The sequence below is a fragment of the Falco peregrinus genome, chromosome 11 (assembly GCF_023634155.1).
Source record: "Falco peregrinus isolate bFalPer1 chromosome 11, bFalPer1.pri, whole genome shotgun sequence".
In the NCBI taxonomy this organism is placed as follows: Eukaryota; Metazoa; Chordata; class Aves; order Falconiformes; family Falconidae; genus Falco; species Falco peregrinus.
In genome coordinates this window covers 26,694,374-26,721,697 of record NC_073731.1, presented here as the reverse complement: position 1 = coordinate 26,721,697, position 27,324 = coordinate 26,694,374, and the positions used below count along the sequence as shown (strand labels likewise).

Below are 27,324 nucleotides of genomic sequence, written 5' to 3'. Positions count from 1 at the left end.
CCTTCAAAAAGAAGTTTGCCGTATGAGTGACTTCTGCTGATTGTGGGCCAAATCTATTGTTGATATCTATGGAGAAAAGATGGGGCTGGGGTTTTGTTTGCTTTGCCTTTATGGTCTTACTATAAGAAGTTACTGTATGGCATGTGTAATCCGCCTAACTGGCTCTTCCCTGAGGCTTTTTCCTTCTTCCTTGCTTCAGGAACAAGCAATGGAAATGCTGCATGGAAGCAGTGATCCTGTGCGGATTCCATGTGTCATCTCTTACCCAGCAGCTGAATAACAGCTGGCTACTGGCTTTGTAGAAACTAGAGGGCACATAATTAAATTTTTCCATTTGCGTTCCATTTCCTTCTTGGGAATTCCCCTTGGCGATAGATTGGTCTGCTCACAAACTGTGTTCAAGAAAAAGGACCTAAGAGACTGACTTACTGCAAAGCAATCCCTAGGAGGAATGAAAATCTGTGCTTGTGAAAGGTCATCAGAAAAGTGGCAGCAGGGTCACAGAATTAGGCTGTACCAGGGAAAAAAACATTCTTGCCTTCTATGTTGGGTTTTGTGCTGACGGTCCCAAAATCTCTAACTTTGCATATTTGACTTAATGAAAACTGAGAAATGAGCTTGGCTGACTTTTTTTACCAGATAAATTGTGTGTGAGCTCAGCACCTTTCTTTTTTCTGTTGTTGCAGAGGCATAGTAGTAGGCATTTGTGTACTTTTCCCTGATGCAGCTGGTAAGAAAGGACACATATTTCAAGGTGGGTTGTAATATTCCTTGCCTGACTGCAAATGCTGAGATTACCAAAGTAACAAAATTGAGCTAAATGTCGTGTTATCCCTTGGCTTAATGGAAAATAATTAAGATCATCACTGACTTTATTGAAGGATGTGGGTTTGCTGCCTGAAGCATAAGGAGCTTCTTTTTAATCTCCAGTAAAAATGGACAGCCCTTCTTTATTACTGAGTATTGCCTACAGTGTGTAATCCCATGAACATAATGACTGTATTTCTCCTTGTTCATCACGTTAGCAAGTGATAGTCTTGGGCAATTTGCACTGGAGGTCTTGAGCCATGCAGCAGATGAGCGGGCATGAAGGTCAGAGGTATGTTTGGCTTGGCTACTGCACTGACCCTTCAGTTCTCATGATAAACTTCACTGGATGGAGGAGTAAAACCACGTAAGAGCAGATGCTCTGCTGCTCTTGTGCTGCTTCAGCAAAGAAAGGGGATGCTAGTGAAATCTCTCTGGGTGAAGAGCCCTGGCTATCGGAGCACTGCAGGGGCTGGGTGTAGGTGATGGCTGTGTCTAGCACACATGGCACGTAGGTATTCGGGCTGGGTTCTGGCCATCAGGTCACCTTCTGGAAATTGTAGCCTGGTTGTGGAGTTCAGCACAGTGCCCCGAACTCACATAAAATCAGCCATGTATGGAGTCAGAAAGATGCAATCCTCTCTGGTGACCTGCCGGTGTGCCCTGGCTTTGCTAGCAGGAGCAGGTAATTGGACATAAAACACGCAGCTTGGCATGTGCCTCTTCTATTCTCCACTAGCAGCTTGCGGCCAGGGAACTGAAGGGAGGAATTCAGTGTTCAAATGCAAGAGCCCCTTATGACCTTCAGTGCTCTCCATTTGGCTGCCACAGCTTCACACCAAGCTGTTTGGTGGACGGAATGATTTGGCCTCAGGAAACGGAGATTTGTTTTGAAAAGTCTTGTGCTGTTATATCTTCCTTCTCTCAGACTGTACCACGGAGGCACTTCATCCTTATCATGCAGGAAGTAGCTGAGGCTTTCTGATACTGCTCTTTTAAAATCAAAACATTAAAGCTACAATGCGATGATTTTCAAATTTTCCAGGCGTCCCTCCCACCGGCATTAATTGCCCCCCTGCCGTTCCTGTTGCAAAGCTATTTGCTCTTTCAGTATGCAGTGCTTGTTCAGTGCTGCACTAAACCTTTGTTGCTTTGCAGTAAAAAAAGCTTCAGTTTATGCAAATGACATTGAAATGAGTCTGATACAGTGATAAACAGTCACATTTTATGATTTCAGCTGTTGGGGCTTTGTTATTTTACAGTTAATTTTGTGGATGTAAAGGGCTTAATAAACCCCATTCTGGTGTCAGTGCAGTAATACAGCGCTCCCATAACAGCATTTTAAGAAATTGGTAGGGCCACCAAGCCAACATGATAGGGGAATCCCATATATCCAAAATCAGTGTCCCTTTTCCCTGTGGTAGAGCTCCCTCTCAGCTCGAAATCTCCCCGTACGTAGCAGCTCATCTTCTGGTTTAGTTACTGTGTCTTTGGATGGCAGTTAGGTTGCATGCCCTTTTCTTTATTTCCTCTTCCTCTCCGCTTCTGACACATTATTATTCTTTCCAGTGACTGTACCAGACCTCCAAAATCCCATAGTCCCCAAGAGTAATTACAGATACATTACTGTGCTATCCCCACTGGTAGGTTGGGTCAAGTGCTTTATTTTTATCCAGGCCAGCTACCGAGGAGTGTGGTTGACTGCTTCCTCAGTAGCTGCATGACAAGACAGGAGTGTTTCTGTCACCTGAGTATTTCTGCTGTAGCTGGAGGTGGGTCCTCGCCTGATGGTGGGGTAGCTGGTACTCACGCAGGATTGTTAGTGGTCATTAATGGAAGATGTGAGGCCCCCCGAAAGATTAAACATCAAATGTAAAAACCTAGAAAAAGGGGGACAATGGCTGCATGAGGAGTAAATGAACACAGTTTGATTGTATCTTTGTCTGACATAGGGTTTGATGACCTACATGCTTGTGCTGATCCTGGAGCTCCTGAACATGGATACAAGACACCCAGTGCAGGTGTTTTCTTTGAAAGTGTGGTAGTCCGGTTTCATTGCCAAGAAGGATACAGGCTTAATGGTACTTCAAAAAAACTTTGTGTGAGACACTTTAATGGCTCCCTGAGCTGGAAACCAAGTGATAAACCTGTGTGCCTACAAGAAGGTAAGTCAATTTTCTTAAAGCAATTACAAGTGTCAGTTCTCACTTGTCCACGTACCATGTCTGTGTGTCTCAGCACAAAACACAAAAGGTTGGAGTCCATTTCACAGTGTCTTATTTGATACATACTTCAGTTTACCATCCATCCCATCCATAATCCTCATTTGTTAGTTTAATTTATACCATGAGAGGCTGTGTGCGTGTGCATGCATGCAAGTGTTGAAAGGGACATAAAGAAATCTGAAGAAAAAATGAGAATACATTTCTCCTTTTAACTAGTTACAAATTGATGCAGAGAAAAAACCACCTCCAGTATAAGTAAACTGTAACTATTTATTAAAGCTGCCCACTTAATACTCCTTTCTGCAATGTTTTACTAGGAAAATATAATGAATTTTCAATGCCACTGCTCCTGCTAAACAGGACTTTTAAAAAGTTCTATTTTATGATGTGTTCATGATCCAAGTAGGAAAATCAAATATACATGGACTGCAGAAGTTTAAAGCCACAGTGGAAGTTTACTTTGAGATAATTTAGACTGTTATGGAATAAACCAATTTATTGTACTGCATTTTTTAAATTGTATTTGGTTTTAAATAATTAGAACGTTAAATTATTTTCTTCTTCTAGAAGTTAGAGGCAGGATTAATTCGAATATCATAAGTGTAAATTTTGGCCAAGATAGATTTGAGCAGCACAAACAATTTATTTCACCAAGTATATTGAAGATATAAGTTGTTCTTTTTGTTGATCTATTTTTGGTCAACAGGGCTATTAAAATCAACAGACATGAAAAGCGTTAGTTAAATCACCTGTGTACATTCCACTGTTGTGACTTCTCCACTGAAGTCATTAGCCATTGCCTCATCATCTTCAAGGTGGGGCAAGATAAATCCTATTTCAGAATGCCTCCTACCATTTAAAATCAGATAGATAAATGGGCTTCATTGAAGACTTACGTGGTTCATAAACACACTTACTCCATGGGATCATGCAATTTCTTGGCGTGTATAAAAACTGCAAGTACTTATTTATGCTGGTGGGTGGGTGGGTATGAGGATCCTGTGCCAGGACAGCAGGGATGAAGGGACGTGCCACAGCAGGAGCAAGCAGGGCTTGGGAAGACCATGCTCAGAAGGTACATGTGGAGGGAACAGCCCTAAACAGTGGTCTGTGTGAAAGTGGTGCAGGAGATACTGGAGAGAGTAGCCAGATGCAGCTGGTAGGTAGCCCATGGTCTTTCAGGTAGCTGCCCTGCTGGCAGAAGTCTTTGTAAAATATGGGCTCCTGGACATGTGTGAGGCTACAGACTGCAGAGCTGGAGCTGCGAGCAGCATAGCCGCGAGGTGACTTATGATGTGTATTGAGGTGACAGCTGATGCGTAGGGCGTAAAGGCAGTGGGGACCAATAACACCTGCTCATAATGGTGGCATGGGTCAGCTTCAGTGAAACAACCCGATGCCTTTGAATAATGTATGTATGAAAATCATGCCTTCTCCTGTTACAGTCACCTTTCATAAACGCCCTTGTCTCTCATCTCATGGTTATTTAAGAAAAAAATACATGTAGAGTGGCAGCCGCATGTGTCTAAACTGGATATTTGAACTACCAGAAAAAGCTATAACACTTGGAAAACCTGTTCCCTTAACCACTATGGGTGGCTTCTAGGAATTTTGATGCGCATCTTTGAAATAGTACCTGTACCATCCATTGCAGTTGTTAAAATAAGCATTAACAAGTTTTATTGAGTATTCAAAGCTCTTCCCAGGCCACACAGTCCAGTGGCAATCTGTGGAGGAAGTTTCTGATCGCAATGCCATCAGCAGCAAAACTGCCACTGATGTTAGTGTGATCAACACTCAAGCCAGGTGTTTTCAAAAAAGAAAGAAATTGGAAGATGAGAATGTGATGGATGATGTGAGAACAGTTGCTTAAGAGATAAGCATTACTTCACAGCACGGAACACTTAAAAAGGATTGCCAGCCAATGCTCTGATCAAGCAAAGCACTTAAACTTGAGCATAACTGTAATTATGTGATTAGTTTTGTTAAAGTTCTGTGCTCAAAATTAGGCATATGCAGAAATGCTTTTTATTATTTGGACTAAAGAGTAGGACCCCAATGCAGGATTTAGTGAAGCAAGTGCTTTCCTGATTAAATGGTGTAGTACTTCAGGTATTATTAAAACAATCTTATGGTTTAGCAGTAGGGAAAAAAAATAGATGACAGAATTAATTCTTCTTTCCAATGCACAATACAGCCGCTGATTCAGACAAAATAAGAAGCAAAGGTTCAGTGGCAACCCATGAGACCTATGCATTTGCTCAAGTGCTTTTTGGAGTGATCCTTTTGTGTACTGGGAGCAGAATCATCAGAGAAGGGCGACATAGGGAGCTGGGCAGTGTCGGAATGTGGCATATCTGCAGAACAGTAAAGGAGGAATTACAACAGGATTTGTAATTCTCTGCTGTCTAATGACATACATAAAAGTCCTCATTGCAAAAATTCTGTAATGATATATAAAAAGAAGTTTGAAATTTGTAGCGCCTACTGGAGAAGTAAGAAGTTAATGTTTTACCATTCATCATTAGCTATCACAAGGCGAACTAAACTTTATATTGCATTTACCCATTTGAGACAGTGGCTGCCTGCCATGTGTGCTGTGGTATGCTATCCACGCCTCTCATCCCAGTATGTGTAAATGTCAGATACTGCCAGCTGAGCTTGAACAGTAAAAACACTCAATCCTTTGGAGTTAATTTTCAGTTAATCTCAAGAGTTTGGGTTCAACTAAGGACGGTTACCTACAATTTTATGTCTATACATTGTGTACGTTTAATTGTCATTACATGTATACTAGAAGAATCTTTGATCACAAATGAATGCTGTTTACCAAAGGAAGTAAAGCAACCTGTTTCAGAATGTAATTGATTTTAAAACTAATACATTTGCCTGGAGCTCTTCATCCAATCAATTGAATTTTATAGGTCTGTCATTTCTCGTTAAGAGGCAGGAGATTTTAAATGTCAGTACGAGAATGAAGTTGCATGACTAGGTGCCCAATAAATGCCCTGTCAAAAATCTGTGTGCTTCGAGTTATGTTCTCATGTTGATCTACAGCATGTTCTGACTGTAACTTCCATCAATTCTAATGCAGTTATGCACATAAATACCAAAGCTCTAAGGAAGGAATTTTGTATTTACTGTTTAAGAACAATATGTCATGTTGTTCACACTTTAATCTAATCTTCTCCCACTGTGATAATGTGGCTGCTGAGACTTTGCCCTACTTGGAACAAATGCTACCTCTTTTCCTATGAGATTGAATCTAAATTTACAGTCCACATGGAGATGGCAACCAAGCGAAGAGCTGTGCCCTTCTCTCCCAGTGCATCTGCAGGCAGATGCTTTCGAGATGTCCTCAGTGCCTCATTCTCCCACTGACGGGGATGATAAACCTGCAGTGAAAGGAGTGTGCCAGTATAGTTTGGCTACAGTGTTTTTGTGTGACATTTAGCATTTATTTCTCTTCACCTTTGTCCCTGGATCTGCGAGATGACTGAAATATTTGTATTTCTCCATCTCTTACCTGTCTTGTCCAGTGTTTGCCAATTCTTAAGCCTGCTTACAAGCACTATTTGTATGATGTTTGTAACCTGTGCCTCACACGATGGCCGCAGATCTTGGGTGAAGTCTCAGTGCACTGTTGTTAATACAAGCAAGGACAATAAAGAGAAAGTGTTATGCAGTATGCACTGAAATACTGTGTTTATCATCCACAGAACTATCCTACTAACACAGTACTATGGATTTAATGCTAGTAAAAAGCAAGAGAATACTGATCTTAAATGTTTACTTTGAAGAGTGCAGGGTCCAGATGAGCTGTCCCTGCATTCAACCCATTCTTCATGATGTTCCTTTCATCCTTTCTCCCTATTCCTCTCCATTCCAGCCTGTCAGTGTCATGGCTAGATGTCGTCAAGGCTAATTCAGAGCCTGCTCCACAGTGAGATAGGAGCACTGGACCTATGCATTTGAATTTACATACGGACTAGTAAGCAGAACAGTGCCAGGGCACAGGCCAGCACACTGTTCCTCAACTGTTCCTCAACATTGCAGTGTTAGAAAGGTCCCTGACATGGTTTTGGCCAACGTCAAGTAGTATTCCCCACACAATTCCTGTGAGCACCTTCTGGATTAGTATGGACCAGGGACAATTTTTGGAGGGTAAGAGTTCACCTGCAACAGAACAAGCCACACCAAGCCAGCTGGTACCCATGGGTGGTGTGGCTATCTCCATAGTGCCCAGGTCATGCCTGCCTTCTGAGTCCTTTATGGTCCAGGTTCTCTCGGGAGGAAGGAAGGTGGTCTTCCTTCCCCATGGGCTGGAAGAAACGGGTCTGAGAGATGATGCATGGTTTGTGCATAAACAAAAACACTACAACTATAGTGTTTAACAAATTTTACTCTTCAGACCAATCTTCCTGTGATGGGGGACACACTTGGTTTGCCAAAGCCAAGAACCCCTAATGTACAAAGCTGCATTCTTCATGAAAGTTAGGTCAAGATGAGCCCTTGCACTTGGCAGGCTGTCAGGCCTGCCGGCCGCACCCCACCTCTTTGTGCCACTGCAAGATAAGAAATATGTTCCTAATGTTCTTTTGGCTGACCCATTTTAATATTCAAACGGTGAATATAAGCAGATCACATAAAATTGCCAGAAAGGAGTGTTAAGTCATAGCCGTTGCTCTTCAATGCTGGCTAAAGACCGAGTAGTCCCTTAAATGGTTTAGCAGCTTTCACAGATTTGCTGAAAAGTACTTAGAATAAAGCAGTTTATTTTCTAGGACAGGACATTTTAAAATCCAGTCACTTACTCTCAGCTTTTCCAAGCAGAATTTGTGCCAGCTAACCCAGCTGTTTGCAGAGCGTCGGGTACTGCAATTTACGCCTAAGTGCTAAACAACACAAATTCAGCCAGGGGGAAAGCATTTGCTCACAAGGCATCAGGAAAAAGAGCTGTAATACCGTGGTCCATTGGTCTCGCATTTAGCTGGGGCTTGTAATAGGCCTGTTATCAAAGTCAGCCAGGATGTCACGGGCAAAGGATGGTACAGCGAGCAACTTACCACTGTTCTCTGCCAACATCTAGCTGATTAAAATGATTCTATCTATAGCTGTTACTTGGAATAATGGGGATGAAGTTGCTGTAATAGCTCATTGTTACAGAATCAATTTCCCTCACTTTGAAAGTGAAATCTCATATCTTACTGTGTGGTATGTATACACACCTTTTTTATTTGTATCGCAACAGACAGCTGTTACGCCGAGAGAGTGAGCTGCTCATTGACGTTATCTTTTGGCATCCATCTCTGACCTCTTCCTGCGTGGCTGCGGAGCAGGATCCCCATCTACCTCATCCCATTCTTGGAGGTGCTCAGGGTGGCCTCTTTGTGACAGCATTCAAAGGCTTAGCGTCAGGCGTTTCTTGTGGGGCATCCTCTGCCATCTCCTCTGCTGATGAACTTGCCAGGGAGAGAAAATTATTCAGTCTTTGAAGGTGATGCCTGCGCCCTCATCGCAGTGCGTTTTATAACCCTCTGTTAGGGTAGGCATCCTCCCAGACTTGGGCATTTCTAAATGAATAAATTCTAATAAAACTCCTTGCTGCAGTTTCTCAGACCATCTGGCAGACTGCCAGCCCTTCCTATTCCAGGCTGCAGAACGTACCTGCAGCAGCAGCCAAGGAGCTAAAAGTAACAAGAGAAATAGGAAATTTTGTTACTTATAGTATGTCCAGGAGGCCCCATATCAAAACTAGCTAAATACAATGTATTTTGGAAAACACCCCTATAATGGGAAGGTACAGAGGAAAATATGTTTTAACTGGGGAAGCAACACTCTTACACTTCATATTAGTAAAATTTAGTGATGGAGTCTCAGAAGAATAGAACCCCTAGTTTGCATAAATAAATACATTACGAAATACGCTGGTATTTAGTAGTTGGTGTGTGCTATGCTAAATGACAGTTTATCTTGCCTCTGGTTGCACTTCTAAGCAAACAAGGAAGCTGTTGCTCCGCTTTACTTTATGCATGCTCACAATTAATGGTTAAATACAAATTTAGAGCTGCCTCTTACTCTTTAGCAAGAATTACCCATGGAAATGGCAGAATCTTTCTTTTTTATGCAAGTCTCAAGGTACTTCTGAAACAACTTCTTTGTTTATAAATATTGCATTCCTAAGTGAAGATAATTGTCTCTTGTGGTAGAAGTGTTGTAAAAAAATCCAGCATCAAACAGGCTTATAATATTTTAACTGTCTTGCTTTTATTTGAAATACTTTGTGGGTTTTGATGCCTGGAAACTTTTATCACCTTCTCTGTCATGGATTCACCGCTGGCCAACTAACAGATAATTTTGATTATATTTTCGTAGTATTTAATGTTTACCTCTCTTCTGTTTAATCTCACTTTGCATCTATGAGGAGGATGAACTTTGAGTCACCTGTACTATTCCTTCATATCTTCTTGGCTTGTCTCTTAATTATTCAGTGTTAGCAGAGGGATTTTTACCCTGCCTCACCCTTTCCTTCCACTTTCCACAACATCTTTCATTTTGTAGTCCTCTGGGTTTTATTTCATATTTTGGTGTCTTTGGTGCTGGTGTGAACAGTGAGATGTAAAGCTGCCCGGTACAGGTATCGCAGACAGGTTATAGAGCCCATGCGTGTATATCGCTAGAGGTTTGCAGTTGTTTCCCTTGTTGAGTCTTCTACAGCACTTGAGATGCTGCTGAAGGCCTTAAAAATCACAGCCTCTAAAGGCATATGAATTCAGGCACATAAAATGATCTGATTTAAAACGGGATCAATGAAGATTAAAGTGAAGGCATGCACGTAATGAACTCTGTGGAATGGAGCTGGATAAATCCTTGTAAATGTACCTGATATTCATCTGTCTCTCTGCTAAAAGCGCAGTTTTTCTGTGTTCCTCATGCCATGTCTGTATTTTATCTTCTCTTTCGTCCTGTCCTTAGTGCTGTCAAAGAGTCTGCCTTCACATGGGACTTTGGGATAGTCAGACTGTGCAGTGTAATTTGCATACATGATGAATGGAAGGACAAAATTAAAAAGTGTCTTCCTAAATGCTCTTAATTTTGTTTGTTCAAAAAAGTCTGGGTGAATGATCCATTACTGTAGAATGTCAGCTTCTACTGCAGTGCTGTAGACTTTGAAACCAATGGTTAACTAGGGAAAGGACATCATCATTATTATTATTATTATTATTATTATTATTATTATTATTATTATTTACTGAAATGCATGTATTTTCCAAATGGTTTGAGCAGAGCACTTACATTAACTGATAACTTTTGCTTAAGAGCTTGATTATTGAATAGCTAGCTATGTTTTTTTAATTAAGTTACTATTTTTTTTTTCATGAAGTCACAGATTGCCTTGTTCCACATGTTGAAGATGCAGAGATTCATAACAAGACATACAGGACTGGAGATAAGTTAATAATCAGCTGTCATGAAGGATTCCAGATCCGTTACCCTGACTTAGACAACATGGTTTCAATATGTCAAGACGATGGAACATGGGATAATCTGCCCATTTGTCAAGGTTTAGTACAACAGCACATCCTGTTTTATAGCTCATGCAACCTTGTGATAGTTTGCCAATACTTTTTTCTACAGTTGTAAGGGTGTCAGTGATCTGATAAACTTCACTGTACAGTATTTGAATAGTGCTGCTGCTAAGATTTTTTTGATTCTCTTCCCCATTGCTCCCTGCAGGAAAACAGGTGCCACTTCTGAACATACCCATCCTTAAAATAGTACTTTAAATATTGGTTTTTGTTTGCTAGTCTAAAATCTGACAGATACATTGCACTTTTTAAAAAATCAGGGTTAAATCAGTCAGAAGTTCAGCAGAGGTTCTGATGGGCAACTGACATTTTTGCACCAATTATTTCTGGAAAGATTTAAGCTTCTAACTGCAGTTTCCCCTTCTTTGCCTTGTGCAGCAGGCAGGGGTAGAGAAGGGGCGTACTGTTACTCTGTCAGAGAGTTGTTGATCAGGTTCACAGGCCATTAAACCAGTAGGTATTGACTGAAAATTCAAGGCGTGCGTAGGAATGATTTTGGCCAGAAAATCCATTAGCCATAGAACTAGTAGTACGAGTAGTGTGGGGTCCCAGGTTCACTTAGGCTGCGAGAAATGGTTGGGAGCAAGCCAGCTTTAGTAAATGGAAATTCAATAACCCTGGGCTGCTATTACCTTTACCTTTCTAACACACACATGTTAGTACCATTGACTTGGTTTTAACCAGTTCAGGTCTTGGTAACAAGCTTGACCAGCTGAACAGCATCAAGAGATTTTAACTGTCTGTGCTAAGGGGAAGACTGGATTAGTATTAACTTTCCTCAAACCTATCTCTTGTCTCCTAAAGCTGACAGTTCTCTGTAGGCACTTAATTACACTGTCACATCGATTTGTAGAGTTGAGGCAGGCAGGCAGGGGAGCTGGGACGCTTCTCAGGAGTGACAGTGGCAGGGTGAGACACAAACGTCAGGGCTTGGCATTTCTGCTGTAAAGTGATGAGATTGATGGGTGCCACAGTCAAAAGTTACAGAAGCTTAGTTTACATGGGTCTCAGCAGTTAGGACCCTTGGTTTGGGGCATGTCAAACTGTCCCCCAAGGTCTCGTCTTAGACTATAGCACAGACATGTAGAAATTTAGGCACGTTACGCGAGTAGCTCAGTGTTTTAAATGCACACATTGTATCTGAATAGGGCTGACAGGAAAGGGGAGTTTTCACAAACCCGTAAAAGAGTGGACAGTAGTTTTGGGGTATCTTCTCAGCGATGGCATCATGTGTGGTAGTATAAAGTATACAGCCCATTTTTGAGAGTGGCTGCTGCTCACATCTGGGGTGGATTAAGACTGTCACAGTTACATAAGATGAATACTCAAAAGACGGATTTGCAGGTACTGTATTTGCCAAAGATCCGGGTGGAAATTTTGTGACAGCCAGTATTAACTGGGTAAGCAAAAGTACCCCTTCACTTGTTACTGTCTTCTGTTGCTGTATTTATACTATCAAACACAATCAGTTGCTGCTACTCAATATTTGACATTAACTGCCTTTCAAAATAAAAGCAGTGCTGACAGAAGTTGAGAGATCAATTGTACAAGAGCCAAGTGCTAGGCAATTCGCATTCAAGTATCTGCCATATTTTGCCAAATTCTAAAATTGTCTCCCGAATTTTCTTTTTGCTACATCAGGTGCTAATAATATCAAAGCCCCTTGTCTACTTGCACTAGGTAGGCTGTCAGTGACATTTCTATGGCCCTTTGATTACAACAGGCAGGGGAGTCTCATGACACTAAGATGCCTTTTTTTCTGCCGGAGCAGTGTGAAAGGAATGTGGAGCATATAAGAATCCAGCCTCAAACTATTTTTGCCACGAGATAATAATGATAATTACTGCTCTGAAATTATGTGAATTACTTAGCAAAAAAAAAAAAGTCAAAATGAAGTTTTCAAGCAGCTCGAGAAGTCTGGAGACCTAGGAATTTTCACAGAAACTTGGCTTTCATACAAATTCAAGTAAATCTTGTTCCTGCATTGCGAGGCATCAAACAAGCATTAAAATGTTAAGTCAGCAGGACAAAATTTTCCCTGATACAGTTCAGAGAAGAGTAAGCTTGGTCTGGCTCAGGCCGTCTGTGCTGTTTCTGTCCCACTGGGGGCTGCTTATATCGCTCTGCTCAGCGGGCTGCTCAGCTTGCAGGAACTGGCGTGTTATGTGTGGGGCATACTCGATCAGGGGTATGAGCAGTAGCCAGTGGATAGGATGCCTGAAGCTTTCTTTGAGCAGGGAGATAACCAGCTAGTAAAAAAGCTATCAAAACCATTGCTCTGGTAGTACAGTGTGCTGTAAAAAAAGCTTTCAGGCTTTTTCTGTTCTGTTCTTTTGCTTTTGTCCCTCTGCCTCAAAAGACCATTGCAAGGAAATAACCACTTGAAGTGCTGCCGAGACTTTTTCTTTTAGATGCCAGTGTCTTACAAGAAGGTCTCAGACTGATTTTAGTTTCCCCCTCAGGCTTCAAATTATGAGAGTCCTATGAACATCCTTCACAAATTCCTAGTAGTGGCAAGAGACCTATTTAGGGATTGCCATAATGCAGTTCCTGTCAGTCTCATAACTTTATAATATTATTTTTCATTCCCTGATTACAAATCATCTTTCCTCCACATTATTGCAAATTTAAAAAATCAACAGTATTAAGTATTACCCAGAGGGTCGTTTCTAAGGCCATGAGGAATACTTTTTTTCTCTGGTATAAACCGTTATCTAAATACCAGCCCAAAACAGACTCTGAATGTGAATGATGTTATAAAGTCGTGTCATCAATTAAATTCACTGCTCTTTCTTGCACCAAATGTGGTTGGTGACCATTTAACTGTCACTGCTCAGTACCATCCATGGTACAAATCCCTCAGAAGTAATTCCACAAGTAGAACGTAGTCTGACTACATTTACAATTTCTGGTGATAACAGGTACCTTAAATTTTTGATAACCTAATCTGAGACCTTGTTCAGTGTTTATCATGGGACTGCTCATAGGAAGTCATGGCCCCTTAGACTTTCTCAAACTGGAATTTCAAAATCATTAATTCTGTCTGCAAATCTTTTATAGTTGCGTGCACTTTATCACAGGAGCAGTTTTAATATTAAATATGGTTTACATGCCTGTCAGTTTTAAGAGGAGGAATAAAAATCATAGTTTATCTAAATGACAACCTTTATTTATTAAAGATTCTACCTCAAAAAGAAATTGCCATCTGCTAAACCAATGAATGTTTGTGAAACAGAATACCGTCATTTTCAGAAAACCTTTCCTGAATTTGCTGAGGGTGAATCCCACGCTAGTGAAGCATGTGGGCTAAACAATAAAAGGGTTTGAAACAGGGTAATGAGGCATACGGATCCAAGGGAGATCATGCAGACATGCCATTCATAGCAGAGAAGATGAAAAATATCGCACTCCTCAATTTAGGAATTATAACTGAGATGTGTGAAGATGACTGAGATAAGCACCTTATATTAAAAGATACCTTCCTCTTCTTAATTTGCAGGTTGCCTGAGGCCATTGGTTCTTCCTCATAGTTACATTAACATATCTGAGTTCGAGTCCTCCTTCCCTGTAGGAACAGTGGTGTACTATCAGTGCTTTCCTGGATATAAACTAGAAGGGGCAGAGCTCCTTGAGTGCATGTATAACCTTATCTGGTCAGATAGCCCACCTAGGTGCCTTGATGTGGAAGGTAAATGTCTTCTTTTGTTTATCTTTCAATTTTGCAAAAGCAGCATGCTTTATACGATTTTCACTCAGGGCTATGACCGTGGTTCTGCTGTATGTAATGTTTCCACAGGCCACGCTGAGCCTGTCTGGTTTTTGTTGAGTGCAACCAGTTGTGGTTCACTGCACCATTAGCTCTTGGTGTTCCCTAACCAATAACTTGCTCTCTCAGTGTCCAAAGTGCAAGAGGGGAAGCTCTTCGTGATGATTGCTTTGCCCTTAAAATGTGAATTCTTTGCAGCTTTTCTAACAGAAATACTGAGGAATTTACAGAATTTACATTCATTTGCAGATGGTCAGAGTTTCTACAGGTATGGATAGAGTTCGATGATAAACTAAAAAATACTCCATAGAAACTCTTAGTCTGGGCTGTGCTAGCTGCAAACATTATTCAGTGTTCATGATGCTGAATGCTTGAATATTTGTTGTCTCTCTTAGTAGTTAACCTTAAAAAAGGATTTGCAACGGCAGAGCTCTTAAGTTATCGATTAGGAACATAAAAACCAGTGCAGAACAGAGGTAAATTGTACCAAGCCAAAAGGAATAATCTGTGACTATAACTGCAGTGCTGGAATGGAGGATATAGTAGTGCATGTATATTTGCATCCCATGCATTTAAAACAAAGATACCAAATGGATTGCTCCATACTGTCAAAACCTTCCGCCATCTTCATACTGCATGTTGAATGAAACATCCTAGGAAGTCATCAGAATCCAAATACATCCTCTGTATTTCATTCCCCTAAAAGGACTACATTTTTGCTCTATTTCAAGCCTGTAAGAAAGCTATCTATATGTAGAAAAGCTACTGAGCTAAACGCTAAGCATTCTGGAAGTGCAAAAATTTGCCAACAACATCAACAAAGTGATATACTGCACAAAAATAATAAAATTATCCTTATTTTTAACTGACAATTCAAGTTCCAAATTTGTCTTTGCAATTTTGGAATGACATAGCAAGATGATTTTTATTTTTTTTTATTTAGCACACCATAAAAGATTAATTGCAAATCAGCTCTGTGTAAGCCATTTTTGGAAGGTCTGGTTGTTGTTGTTTATAGCATGGAAAATACATTAAAAATCAGAAGGGCCCTGTTAGGCTTAATCCAAACAGTGTGACTGTTTTAATAAAAATGACAATTCTCCAGTTAGGAAGTTAAGAGCATTAAAATACAGAAACTCAAGTGTATGAAGCAAAAAAAAATGTGTCTTGCCCTCACTTAACACAGGTGAGCATTCCAGCTCCTATCAGAATACCCAAGAAAACTCATGTGCTCATCGCTTATTGCTTGTTTTATAAAGTCACGAAGAGGGTCTTTTTTCTTGGTGATGTACAACACGAGATAAGAACTGCTGCCCTGACAGTTTTACATTTGAAATAACACATAGAAAGTTACCATCCCCAGTCAACTATGATGATCTGTGATGGGGAGATCAGTGTGTGCCAGACACTAGGTCAAGGCCCTCTGGGAGGCATCCTGAGTTTTGATTTAGATCCAGCCTCCCTTCTAAGCCCTTTCTTATTGCTCTCCTGAAATGTTAAAACTTTCCAGGGTGATTTTGTGTTGGCGTCCCATCTGTGCATGTGTGGAATGAACCACAGGAGACTGAAGTCTAGAGCATAACGCTTGCAGGAGCAGGTTCTCCTCAGCTTTGGGGCTGTCCCTGCTTCTGTTGCGGCAGAAGAGAGCGCAGCATCACTGAAAGGTCACCCCTGACAGCACCTCCTGTGAACTCTGTTGTAGGGATGCCTCAGCTGGTACTCAGCGAGCTTCAAAATTAAATCCAGATAGGGTAAATTAACTTGAGATGCCCTCGTTTGAAAATGTTTGTTCAAGTGATTTACGCAAGGAGTGGTGGTCTCCAGGAATCTTGTTACAATCCACTACTCATAATTAGTGGACAAAACTCCCTCCCTATGTATTTTTTATTCTGCACCTTGCATACCTATGTCAGGCTCATTTTTCAGCATTCCTTTTACGTGTGAGGTATAATCTCGCCAAGCAGTATTTTTCACAGAGGAAATCTGCAAATAACAAAATAATTACATGCATTTATTTATTTCCATGATCAATTCAAAGTTCAGTCTAATGACATTTCCAGCTCTGTATTTTAATATGGTAATGATTAAAAGCAAATGGTTGTTAGGAAGCTAGAGTAGGCCATATTAGAGCTTTTCTGCCATAAACAATGCTGCTTACAGCTTTCCTGTTTTCACATACATTCCTCTTCAAGCCTTCACAGGAGGAATTTCTTAAATGTGTAGCCACACTAATGCTACATGTCAATCTTGTGATATTTCCCCACTTTGTTAGGTCAGATGAATTCTGAATGAGGGGATGGTAGCTCCACTTAAATCAGTAGTTACACCGGGGACCACTCGGCTCCCACCGTACAGCATGCTTTCTAATGCTCAGTCCAGTCTTATTCTCGATATTGCCAAGCACAGAGCTTCCACCAGCTCTGGCGAGAGACTAATTTTTGCTGATAGGGAATATTTTTCTGATAATTAACATCACTGTTGCTTTAGTCCCAGCAGTGGATAAAAATTGTGTTACCTGGTGCTGAAGTGCAGCCAACACTGCAGTTATGCAGCGGCTTCTCAGAAACAGCTGTTTGCATCTGATCAGGGAAGCTGTTATAGCTCTGGCAAATAAGGATGCCTCTAGCTCAGTTTGCCAAGTATTTACTGGTACGTGATCCTCTTCTCAAATACTTGTACCTTTGCCAAATTTAAAACATTCAGATTGATTTTTGAGTGTCTGCCTCAAGCTGAATCATTTGGGAAGCTTCAGTTGAAATGGTTCAGCTTTATCTGAGAATGATGGTAGAGGAAATAGTGTTGTTTTACCAGTGCTAGAAAGTTTTACAGTCGTTTAGAGGATAAAATGAAGCATCTTAACACTGAATTTTTGTCTCCTTTAAGTCCTCGATTTACATCTTTAACTTTCTTAATATCCTTTTTTCTAGTGGAATTCCATAATTATGCAGAAGTTTTTTAAACTTTCTTTTGTACAGAAACTCACTAGGCACTTCCAAGGATATACAAAAATCTAAGGAAAGTGTTAACTCTTTATTTATAAAATTTTTAAATTACCAATTTGGGGTTAATCATCCGTCTGTAGGAGTTGATGTAAGTTAATGATTGCCTTCTATAAAATCAGATATGCCAAGCATGGGTGGAAAAATCCCTTAAATTGAAGATTACCACAGGGGGTATAAACATTAACTGTAAAATCAGATGGCTTTCAAAAACATTGGAGGAGAACAAACATACCAGTATGGAACTCCGTGAAATGAAATGTATAGAACTAGGAAACGTTTATGATAGCATACTTTAAGGTTGATAAAGACATTACACAGGATTTTGAGAAATTAAAAAGAAAAACCCTGGCCATTAGTACTTTGGGAATGTGATCTGCATATGATTACACACCTTGCCATCTGGACTCTGTATTTTAAGCTTTCATGCCCTTTGGAAGACTTCCAAGAAGATGTAAAGAATAGTTTTTATAAGGAACTGGGGGGTAGGGGGGTAGGGAGAGCAGGCAAAGAGAGAGGCTGGAAGAATTTGATTATACTGCTAATGCTAGAATATAAAGCAGTTGTATGGATAGTGTAATTGGGAATTCCTGGCTTTGTATTTAAGAGTAAAAGGGAAAACAGGTTGATTGAATGTGCAAACAACAGACATGATCCTGTTACCTGGAATGTTTGGTTTCAGCATCATCCCAGCTGAATAGAAAAGCTAGTCCTGCAGGAAGTCAGATATATTGCAATATCAAAACTTAATTCGACATGCTAGGACCAACAGGTTCTCTAGCTGAGGTTAAGCTTGAAGGAATGTAAAATAAAATATATTTAAACTTTTTGTAGGTAGGTTCAAAATTAAAATGAAACAAACATGAGGAACAAACTTCAAAGGGGATATTTGATGAGTCGAAGAGGGAAAACATAGAAGAAAACTGAAGACATTTCAGAACTCTGGTATATAAAACTACTGCATTGTGAGGGGAGGTGAAAAGATACAGTGCTAAGCAACCACCAGTTACAGACAGGATCCTGAAAATTATAGAAGCTATGGAAGAAAAAGGGAAGGAAGGAACTAAGAAAACTGCACAACAAAGCCAGAAGTGCAAGGGAACCAAAAGAAAAACCCTACCTGGAGCACCAGGAAATTTCTGACTAAAAGGGGGTTATCCATATGAAAACCAAAACCAGCAAAGTATGCTACAAATTAAAAAAATATTCTGGAAAGACAGGCAAGAATACAGGACAGAGCTTTAAAATGGTTCTTCTCATAAACCTAAGGACAGACACTCAACAGAGAGAGTCTGATAATTCTGACACAGAACCTAGAAATTTAAGAGCATGAAAGAGCACTGGAGGAAGGTGATATTACAGGTGAGAAGCCATAGCTGCTCAGTATTTCAAAACAAAGTAGCCTAAACTTTCTAACCAATTACACACAGGATGCTTTGAAGGAAAGCTTCAAAAACCTTCATCCTTATATAACAATTGCTAATGCCATAAACGGTGATTGACAGCGAGCTCTATGTTTGATAAACTATGCCCTTCAAGTATTTTAAATTCTTGATGGAACATACAGCAGTACACTGAGAAAAAAGATACAAGTCAGCCTGCAATCAGTTTTTGTTCAGGGGTCAATAAAGTAAGCAATCCTAAGCCTGAGATGCTGTCCGTCGGTACGAATGGATTTCTCTCTGTGATTCTTTGTTGACACTGAGGAGGCTTTAGATAAATTCCAGCATGACAGAGTGATGTGTGTCCTCCGGGAAGGTACTGTTGATGCAGCAGGTCTCCAACAGATAAAAATCCTGTAGAAGGAGCGGAGGGCAGCAATACAAGCAATTTATGAAACACTGTGGTATTAAGAAATTAAGGGAGGTAGGTATCAGGATTCTGTTCTGTGTTTACAGCTACTCAACTTGCAGGCAAGAGGGAGAATAAATTAAATATTGCTCAACTGCCAAAGTGGTAATCCAAGTTAACTGAGTTAATGTTAACATAAGAGGCATTGAAAGCCTTGGTTTTAATAGCTCTGACTAGAGTGGCATTTCAGAATATATTCACTGCCTCCAGCAATACTTCTTGCAACTCAGGAATGAGAACCAGCAGTAAATGCTCAAATAGCAGCAGCCAACAGTATTTGTAAGCACCTTCACTTGGGCAACACCTCTGCATCGGTGTAAACACCATGATGGCCACAGGATGAAATAGGCTGATAGTGTTTCACCCTGGGGGTGATTAAGTTGCAGAAAGCAAGTGTGATAAAGAAGTTTAAAAAGATAGTTTTCTTTAGAGAAAAAAAAAAATCAGTCAGTAATTTTGCATTTTTCTGCACTGAAGACGGTTAATTCATTCATCACCCACGATTGCAGAAACAATACGCATCCAGCCACCCTGTATGAGTGTGGAAGTTGAACACTTCAAGGAGCTGCTTATAGTGATTTGGAATATCTAGATTTTTGTCCTGTTGGGGAATGCTGAAATTCTTCTGTACACCTTTACCCACAGCTGAAGAGGCATGGAAAATTATTTAATTCAGAAAGAGCATGGTGACATGAAATACTAGGCAGACAAATCATCTTCTGTGGACATGGCTTAATAATCAGCCAGTCTCTAAACTCCAGCAGGTGTGTTGCAAAGTGCAAGAGAAAAACAACCAGGGCAGATTTTGAGACAGAATGAAACACAGAAGTGGGGGGTTGACAGCTGATGTTATGAGATGGGGGGGCTTAGAAAACAGTCTCCAAGTTGAAGACATTGTTTGAAGAAGACAAATACCATTCTCTTTCTAAGTGACTGCTCTTCTTTTGCATTGAAGAAATCTTCAGTCTTGGCTGTGAGTGAAATAGATGCCTTCTCCACTGTTCATAGTTTTTCAAGAAAGCAACAGAACAACAACTTGTAATCTGTTTCTTTTATGTCTTCTGTTTCTGCTGGATGCACAGGACTGTCACAGTAAATCATTGTTTTACACCTGCTCTATCACCTTTCAGAAACTCCTTAGCATTTCCAGAACCAGCCAGACATCCCGACTTTTTTATGGAGCCATAATTTCAGCCCTGAAGTTCCATGTTAGCTGCCAGATGCATGTAGTGTTTTATCCACAGTGCTTTAAATATGCTGAGGATTAGGTGGGCGAAAGCAGACAAAATTTCTCCCTGAGGGCTGTTTATAATATTAATCTTTGACTGTACCTGGCAGGGCTCCTCGGAAAGGAAAAGCACACTACATCGTCTACCTGGAAATCAAGTATTTCTGTGCTTTGTGGACATGTTCATTAAATTTGGCAAAACAGGGCAATCACAGAACATCTTCCACAAATGGAAGGAACTGTAGCTACAGACTCTATGCATTAGGAAGTCTACTCACTGTGTAAGTTTGTTCAGTTCCAGAGATAAAAACCCAATATTTAAAGGGTGGCAGTGTCACCAGTCAGCATAGGGAGGCACTTGATAACTAAATGTAAGTAACCAGAAGCCGATACTCTTCCACACCTTCCTAGCCTTGTAAGCTGGTTTGTGGTATTACAGTGCTAAGATGACCTGTTGGTTTTCCTCCCACCTTTATTTTTTTCCTGGTAGCACTCCACTGGGAAGGGGACCTTGTGCTTTTCCTTCTCCCAGGTGGTATAGCTTGATTTCCTCAGCATTCAGCTAAGCCCTGGAATACGGCTTGTCTGTTCCAGCATTCCTTCTGTCAATCCCTGGTGTCTGGTGTAGGCGACACCACACCTGCTCAAGGGATTCTTGCTTATAAACAAAAAAGAAAAAGCTATTAGAGGAAGAGGGATTAAAATAACATAAAAACACTACTATGTCCAGCTCACAGTGATCACTGGCTTCTTCAGACATCCCTGTTAGGTGCTTCTATCTGTCTGATTTTCTTAGCCAATTTCCCAACAGCTCTTCCTCTCTCCTCTATCTCCCTTCTACTAAGTGCTTTGACCTTTTCCAGGTCTGAGGTTATACTGTGACGCCAGTCAAATACCCAAGCCTTGGCTTGTTTTGAAGCTCTCTGATTCCTGCTTGTTAGGTGTCTCTGCAGCCCCCAGCATCTGCTCCTTGGAGTCCTAAAAAGGCCATTACTAATCATAAAGTCAAACTCTCACGAGAAAAGAAGGAACAAAACTAGAAGCAAGTGATGAAGAAAGCTAAAACAATCTGCTGTAAATGAGATCACAGTGGTCCAAGCATTCCCATGTGAATAATGAGTATAAACAATTCCTTAAAGGTAATTATGGGCCTCTTGCTAAAAGAACACCTAGTTCTCTGTTGCTGCAAACTCATAAATTTTTGTGGTTTAAATGAAAATTGCACTTTTTAACTTAAAATTTACAGGAGAAAGATCACTTGGGGTGTGTTTCATCCTATATCTGTTGTGAAATGCATTTGAAACTAAAGCCTTTGGTATTAAGATCAATGTTTCACAGGTGTGCTGGGAACAGCAGGATTGTTGAGGATGAGTGTGAATTTGGCATGATGCTCCTGCAGGAGCTCAGCTGACTGCAACTGCAAAGTGGGCTTTGCAATGTGTAACTCCAGTAACAAGGAAGCTCTGTGTATGATAAGTCATTGTAAATCACTTTCTGTTTCCACTTAGGAATCATCTAATATTCAACTATTATTAAAATAGGCTTACAACTAGTTTTATACTGTTTCATTTAAGCTCATACAGCTGGTGTCAGTGATAGCAATTTTCAGCAAGATGGTGTTTGTCAAAGCTAGACCAGAGAAGCAGCTTTTCATTAAAAACTTAATTATTCAATTCATTTCACACGTTGTAGAAGGTGAAGAGTGCTTCTCACTGTGTGCATATTGAAAGGCTTACCTGGCTACCGCAGCTAGTCAGAATTACCCTGGGTAATTACTTTTGGCTAGGGGTAGAGCAAGCAGCTTGGAGTCCTGAGACCTCAGGTATGTTCTTAGCTCCTTGAACATGGAATTGCTGAATGGTTGAGAACAGGTTGCTTAACTGTTAGGTGTCTTTTCAGCAGAAAACATCTAAGTGGCATTGTGAAGGTTAAGTAATCGAGAAAGGTTAAGATGGAAAAGACTTTGGAAATTGCTGGCAATATTTTAAATAATTCTGGCTGTAGGCTTTCAAGAAATAAGTTCACTGGCAACTTCAGAGTTCAAAACAAACATCTTGCAGCATTGTTACTTTAGATCATGTTTACTGTCAGGCTTTCTGTATTAGTGCTCACTGAGCTGTTTCTATCAGACTTTCTATTCTGGTATTACTATTGGTGCTGTTGTTTTGCTGTGGGATTCAGCAATCAGAAAAGTTCCTCAGAGCATGTCTTCACCTTCAAAACACAAATTCAGTGGCCTCAAAGTTTTTCTCAGTGTTCCAGTACAACTATAATAGGCACTAAGTCTCCCTTCACAATGCCAGCAGCATTTGTTACAGGAATGTATCATTAAGATACTGTTAAGCCGATACGCATGATAAATGAAAAGTTACTCTAGTAATGCTTCCTGTTCTGCTGCCATTTCTGAAGAGTGTCATTAGATATAAATTCTTGTTAAGCAGCTGTTCTAGACTGAGATGTTTTAACAGGGCTTATTCTAAAGCAACTGGGTTTGCTACTTCCTTCCTTTTACAAATCTTTTGATTTCTTCTTCAAGCTCTCAACTGCATATGAGTGGTTGCATCCAACAGTTTTTCTTCCATCCCGCTTACCATACTGACAACTTAATAGAATTTTTTTTTTCAATTTTAGAATTAAAATACTTCTGTTTTTTACATTACTATGAATTTTAAATCTAAGTATAGAATAGAGAAATAGTGGGTTTAATATTTAAAGTGCAGAAGTAATTTCCTTTGCCTCCTCGTCCTGTTGGCCATCTAGTCCCCTTTCGCCCATGCATTTCCCTATTTGATATTGCACTAGAAATACCAATTCTTGTCTACCGGTTTTTGTCTTGAGATCTTTTTGGCTAACAAATAAATCAGCAAATTCTCTAAACAGTATAGTGTCTTCAGAGTTTAAAAATCCACAACTATCTAACAGCTACCTTTTTTTGAACACCACTGATTTATTTTCTTTTTGTGTGATTGTTTTTTACAAACTCATAACTATTAAGAAGCATTTTCCTTTGTGAAAGATTGTAATGCCGGTGTTCCATGAACTGAATATAGGATATAGGCATTACATACCCCTCCATACTGACTGTGTTATAATGTGTTGTTATGTGTGTGTGAGAGGACGAGGAGCTTGAAATTAGGGCTCTGTATTGTGTGGTGCAAGTGTGATTCATGTGCTGGTAATACCTGTGGAAATGGCCAGGTCTGTCAGGTGAACTGGACAGGAATTGTTGACGTATGCGAGAGAGAAAGGCTTCTTGGTTGAGTATTTATTTTATTCTGAAGGTCTGAAGGGTGATGACGCTGAGGTAACCAAGGAACCAAGTGTTATTAACACAGTGTTCACAAAGACGCAGGAAAAGGAACAAACATAATCTTCATCTTCTATGTTCCTGTAAAAAAAAAAAAGAATTTTCAGATCATTTGTACGCAAGCATGTGTTTGTCCGAAGGCAATGTATGGAAAAGGATCCTTACCGAGGCCCCAGAAGCCAGCCAGTAATGTCTCAGGTGGGGACCAGGCTACCCTCGATGGGTCAGACCTGTTGGAACTCGTACTTCTGCAGTCTCATGGAGTAAATCATGGCTCAAATTAAACGTTGGTTGGAATGCAGTAGACAGAAGACAGGTGTCCAGCTTTCTGGTGTTACTTAGTGTCCTGATATGCACAAGAAGGACCAGTGAGGGTCAGGAGAAGCTCTTGTTCTCTTCCAGTTTGTGAACAAACCAGACAGTGTGTCCACCTCTCTGATGACTATCTAGCGAGATACACCAGCGTTTTCCCTGCATGTAGGACTGGCAGGTTTTTATCTGTGTCTTTCTCATTAGGAAGTTTCACCCTAATCTTTTCTCCCTGTCTGCTCAATAGACAGACATTCACGGTGTGTTTGGAAGGCATGGTGGGTTTTTTTTATTAGGTGCAAATGCCACTAACCCTGACCATCCCTGTGTCAAACAGGTAATGGCTGGCCTTACACTGGGTTTTTCTGCTAACCCAGCTAACCGAGCAACTAATGTCCTACATGAAAGGCAGACTAATAGCTAGAGAAAAAAAATCATACTATGCAAAAAATCAAAGGTGGAAAACAAGCTTATTCCTATCTTTTTTTTTTTTTTTTTTTTTTTTATAAGCAAGTGCTCTGTATTTCAAGGCTTTTTTGCTTTTATTTTTTCACTCACATACAAAAGCGGGGCAAAACCTGAATAATTTACCTCCTACCTACTTTGACCGAAGACTAAACTGACTAGCCATTGAACTGACTAAAAAGAAGGTTTTGAGCACTGTAAATATCTAACTCCACTGTTATCTCTCTGCTAATGGCTTTTAAAAAATGATGTGTCATCTTTATTCTGTGCCATCAGTGTTAAAAGAGAATATGCTAATGGCAAAATATCTTCTCTCCCTCCTAAGGTTCCAGTGTCAACAGTGCAGAATTACTGCAGCATCCTCTGGGCAGAGTTTAAAAAGCTTCTTGGCTGTAGTGGATAGGAAAAAATTATTGGCTGAACCCCATTTATTCCTCCAGTGTCTGGGCAAGTGGCTGCAGCCTGTGGTACCCTGGCGGTGACCCTGCCCCAAGGGATGCGGCTGTTGCAGTGCAGAGGCTGCGATGGGGGGAGCATGCGACGGAGGGGGCATGCCACCGGGTGGGCCTGCCTCTGCCTCTGCTCCAGGCCAGCATGTGCCAGTGTTCCTAGCAGAAGGCTCAGCTCCCCAGGTTTCAAGCTCTTCCTGAGAGCACTAATCTTTCTTTAAAATCAGTCAGAGCAGAAAGCCCATAGCTGATCTCAGGGGAGAGCCCTTGGCTCCAGCAGCTTCTAAGAGCAGGCAGGGAAGTCCATCAAATCAGGAATTCTTCCCTTCAACTTTTCTGAGTAACAGGTGTCTTGAGCATTCCAGAAGGGATTTGTTTGCCATATAAACACACTTGTTCATTCTTTTTGAAAACGATTAAACTTTTCAGCTGAGAATGCAGAGCTGTAAAGTTCCTCTAAATCCCCTTACAGCCTGTGGCCAATTGCTCTGCAAAGACAGATCCAGGATCACGTGCTGCAGAACCACGAGCACACACTGCCTGAATTATGTCCACTCCTCTGACAAGCTCCGAAGTTAAGGACACACGCATGTGGTCTTTTAATGTTGGTCATCAGAAGATACTACTGGATTATCTATGCTGGATGTTGTAATTGGCACATTGCAGTCTCAAAAGCCTGATAAAGTGAAGATGCTGAAAGCTATTGGTAGTAAACATTTGATGTCATATTTAAGAACAGCTGTAGTACCTAGGGCTTTTTTTAAGCTGTTAGAGCTTCCTGAAGTAGAATTCACTTCTTTCTGTGATTATTTATCATTCATACTGCTGTTGGCTTTGATGGTAAAAATGTACTTGTCAGAGACACCTTTGTTTTAATCAGTTTGCAACTGTTTTCATTCTGTGGGTTTGATGCATTTGCCTGAAGGCCTGTAATTTCCAAATACAATTAGGGCTGATCACTGGGAATGCCAGAATTTTAACTTGCCTAGAAAATTTCAGTGGGCTTAGGTTTGCCACCTGAGTTTTCTTCCATATTTGATCTGGCACATTCCTTTTAATCTGTGTAACCAGTGTCGTACACTGGTATCCAGCATAAACAAGAGACCTGACCCTGTAAGACAACTAGCTCTGCACTAAAAATCTTCTGTCTTTGGGAGCCAAGGGTGTTCTGCAGCTCTCCAGACTTTCATAATCTTGCTTTTCTATGATCAAAACTAAGGCCAATTCATGGCTGTCCTTCCACTGACTTCAGAGGATCTTGGGCCAGGATGACCATGGGAATGGCACGAGCTGAGAAAGGGACTCAGTGTACCACGAACTGCCTCAAAGCAAGTTCATTTTCTGTTGTAGTGTATCTCATTTGACTTGATTCGGACAAAGAGGCTGTGAACCTGAGCGTTACTGTTTGTACACGGGGGCCGGTTTGCCCATACAGCTGTTGAGAGATCCTGAAACTGGCTGAACGTAAAGTTCACAGGAGGTGGTGAGCGAGTGAGAAGCCAGCTGATGTAAGAATGAAGCACTGTTTTCAGTGAAGCTAAGCACCCTCATTTTCAAACCTGCTCCATTGCATCTGCTGGTTGTAAGAGTATTTAATGCAAGAGGTGTTGGCAGGTATGACCATTTAAAACTTGACTCGTAACTAATAATTAGTAACAAATGCTCGGCAGTGCATTGAAGAAATGTTTGCAGAAGTTTCCAGGCAGCACCAATACAAAAGCATTTCACTTGAAATATGGAGGGTGTCAGTGGAATGGGTGGCACTCTTTCTTTTTCTTAACACTGGGGATATATCCCACACAGAGTGATGCTCTTGTTTTCAGGTTTTATAAGATGCCTCTCCATTTGTAAACAGACTGACAGCTCTGTATCTGAGTTGTCCCCACAGTGTATTGTTTTTAATCTGCCTGGAAATGTGTCATTCCTGAGCTGATCCACATTGCTGGGACACCAGTTTTGAGGCTTTTTTTTATTCAGCAGGCCGCTTTGGCTCTTAATGACATTAAGAGGTTAGGGCTGAGGCAGCAGGTACATTGCTGGAGGGGAAAATTCATTTCTCTGAGTGTTGCTCTTTGTGATAAGGTGTGCTCTACTTGCTCATTGCTAGAAGGGTACTGGGCATCTACACATCTCTTGCAGCCTGCCGTAGCTTGACAAAACTCGGTTGCAATGGAGCTTAAATTGCTGTCTTCCTTTGTTCTCATGCTCTAAGCATAGATAATAAAAATATACCAGGTTTCCTTATGGTAGGCCAGAATTGTTGCTTTCACTGATTGTTTTCTTTTTAATGGAAGAATGATCCCTGATATGGACAAAAGGTGCTTTCCTA

At 40.7% G+C, this 27,324-nt stretch overlaps 1 protein-coding gene and 1 long non-coding RNA gene across 4 annotated transcripts in view; one reads left to right on the top strand and one right to left on the bottom strand.

The window, feature by feature from the left end:
* The window catches only part of SUSD4 (sushi domain containing 4), a 74,399-nt gene that overhangs the window by 40,356 nt on the left and 6,719 nt on the right, over window positions 1-27,324 (top strand). For all 3 annotated transcript variants that reach the window (XM_055816380.1, XM_055816381.1, XM_055816382.1), the window contains 3 exons: window positions 2,760-2,972; window positions 10,417-10,596; window positions 14,121-14,309. In XM_055816380.1, coding sequence (XP_055672355.1) covers window positions 2,760-2,972; window positions 10,417-10,596; window positions 14,121-14,309 — 582 coding nt within the window. The remainder of the gene's footprint in view (window positions 1-2,759; window positions 2,973-10,416; window positions 10,597-14,120; window positions 14,310-27,324) is intronic.
* Window positions 6,537-27,324, bottom strand: part of LOC114013399 (uncharacterized) — a 42,129-nt gene continuing 21,341 nt past the window's right edge. The window contains exons 4-7 of the long non-coding RNA XR_003556328.2: window positions 23,938-24,118; window positions 23,648-23,853; window positions 8,261-8,494; window positions 6,537-6,672 (exon numbers count right to left, since the gene is read on the bottom strand). This is a non-coding gene — a long non-coding RNA (uncharacterized LOC114013399). The remainder of the gene's footprint in view (window positions 6,673-8,260; window positions 8,495-23,647; window positions 23,854-23,937; window positions 24,119-27,324) is intronic.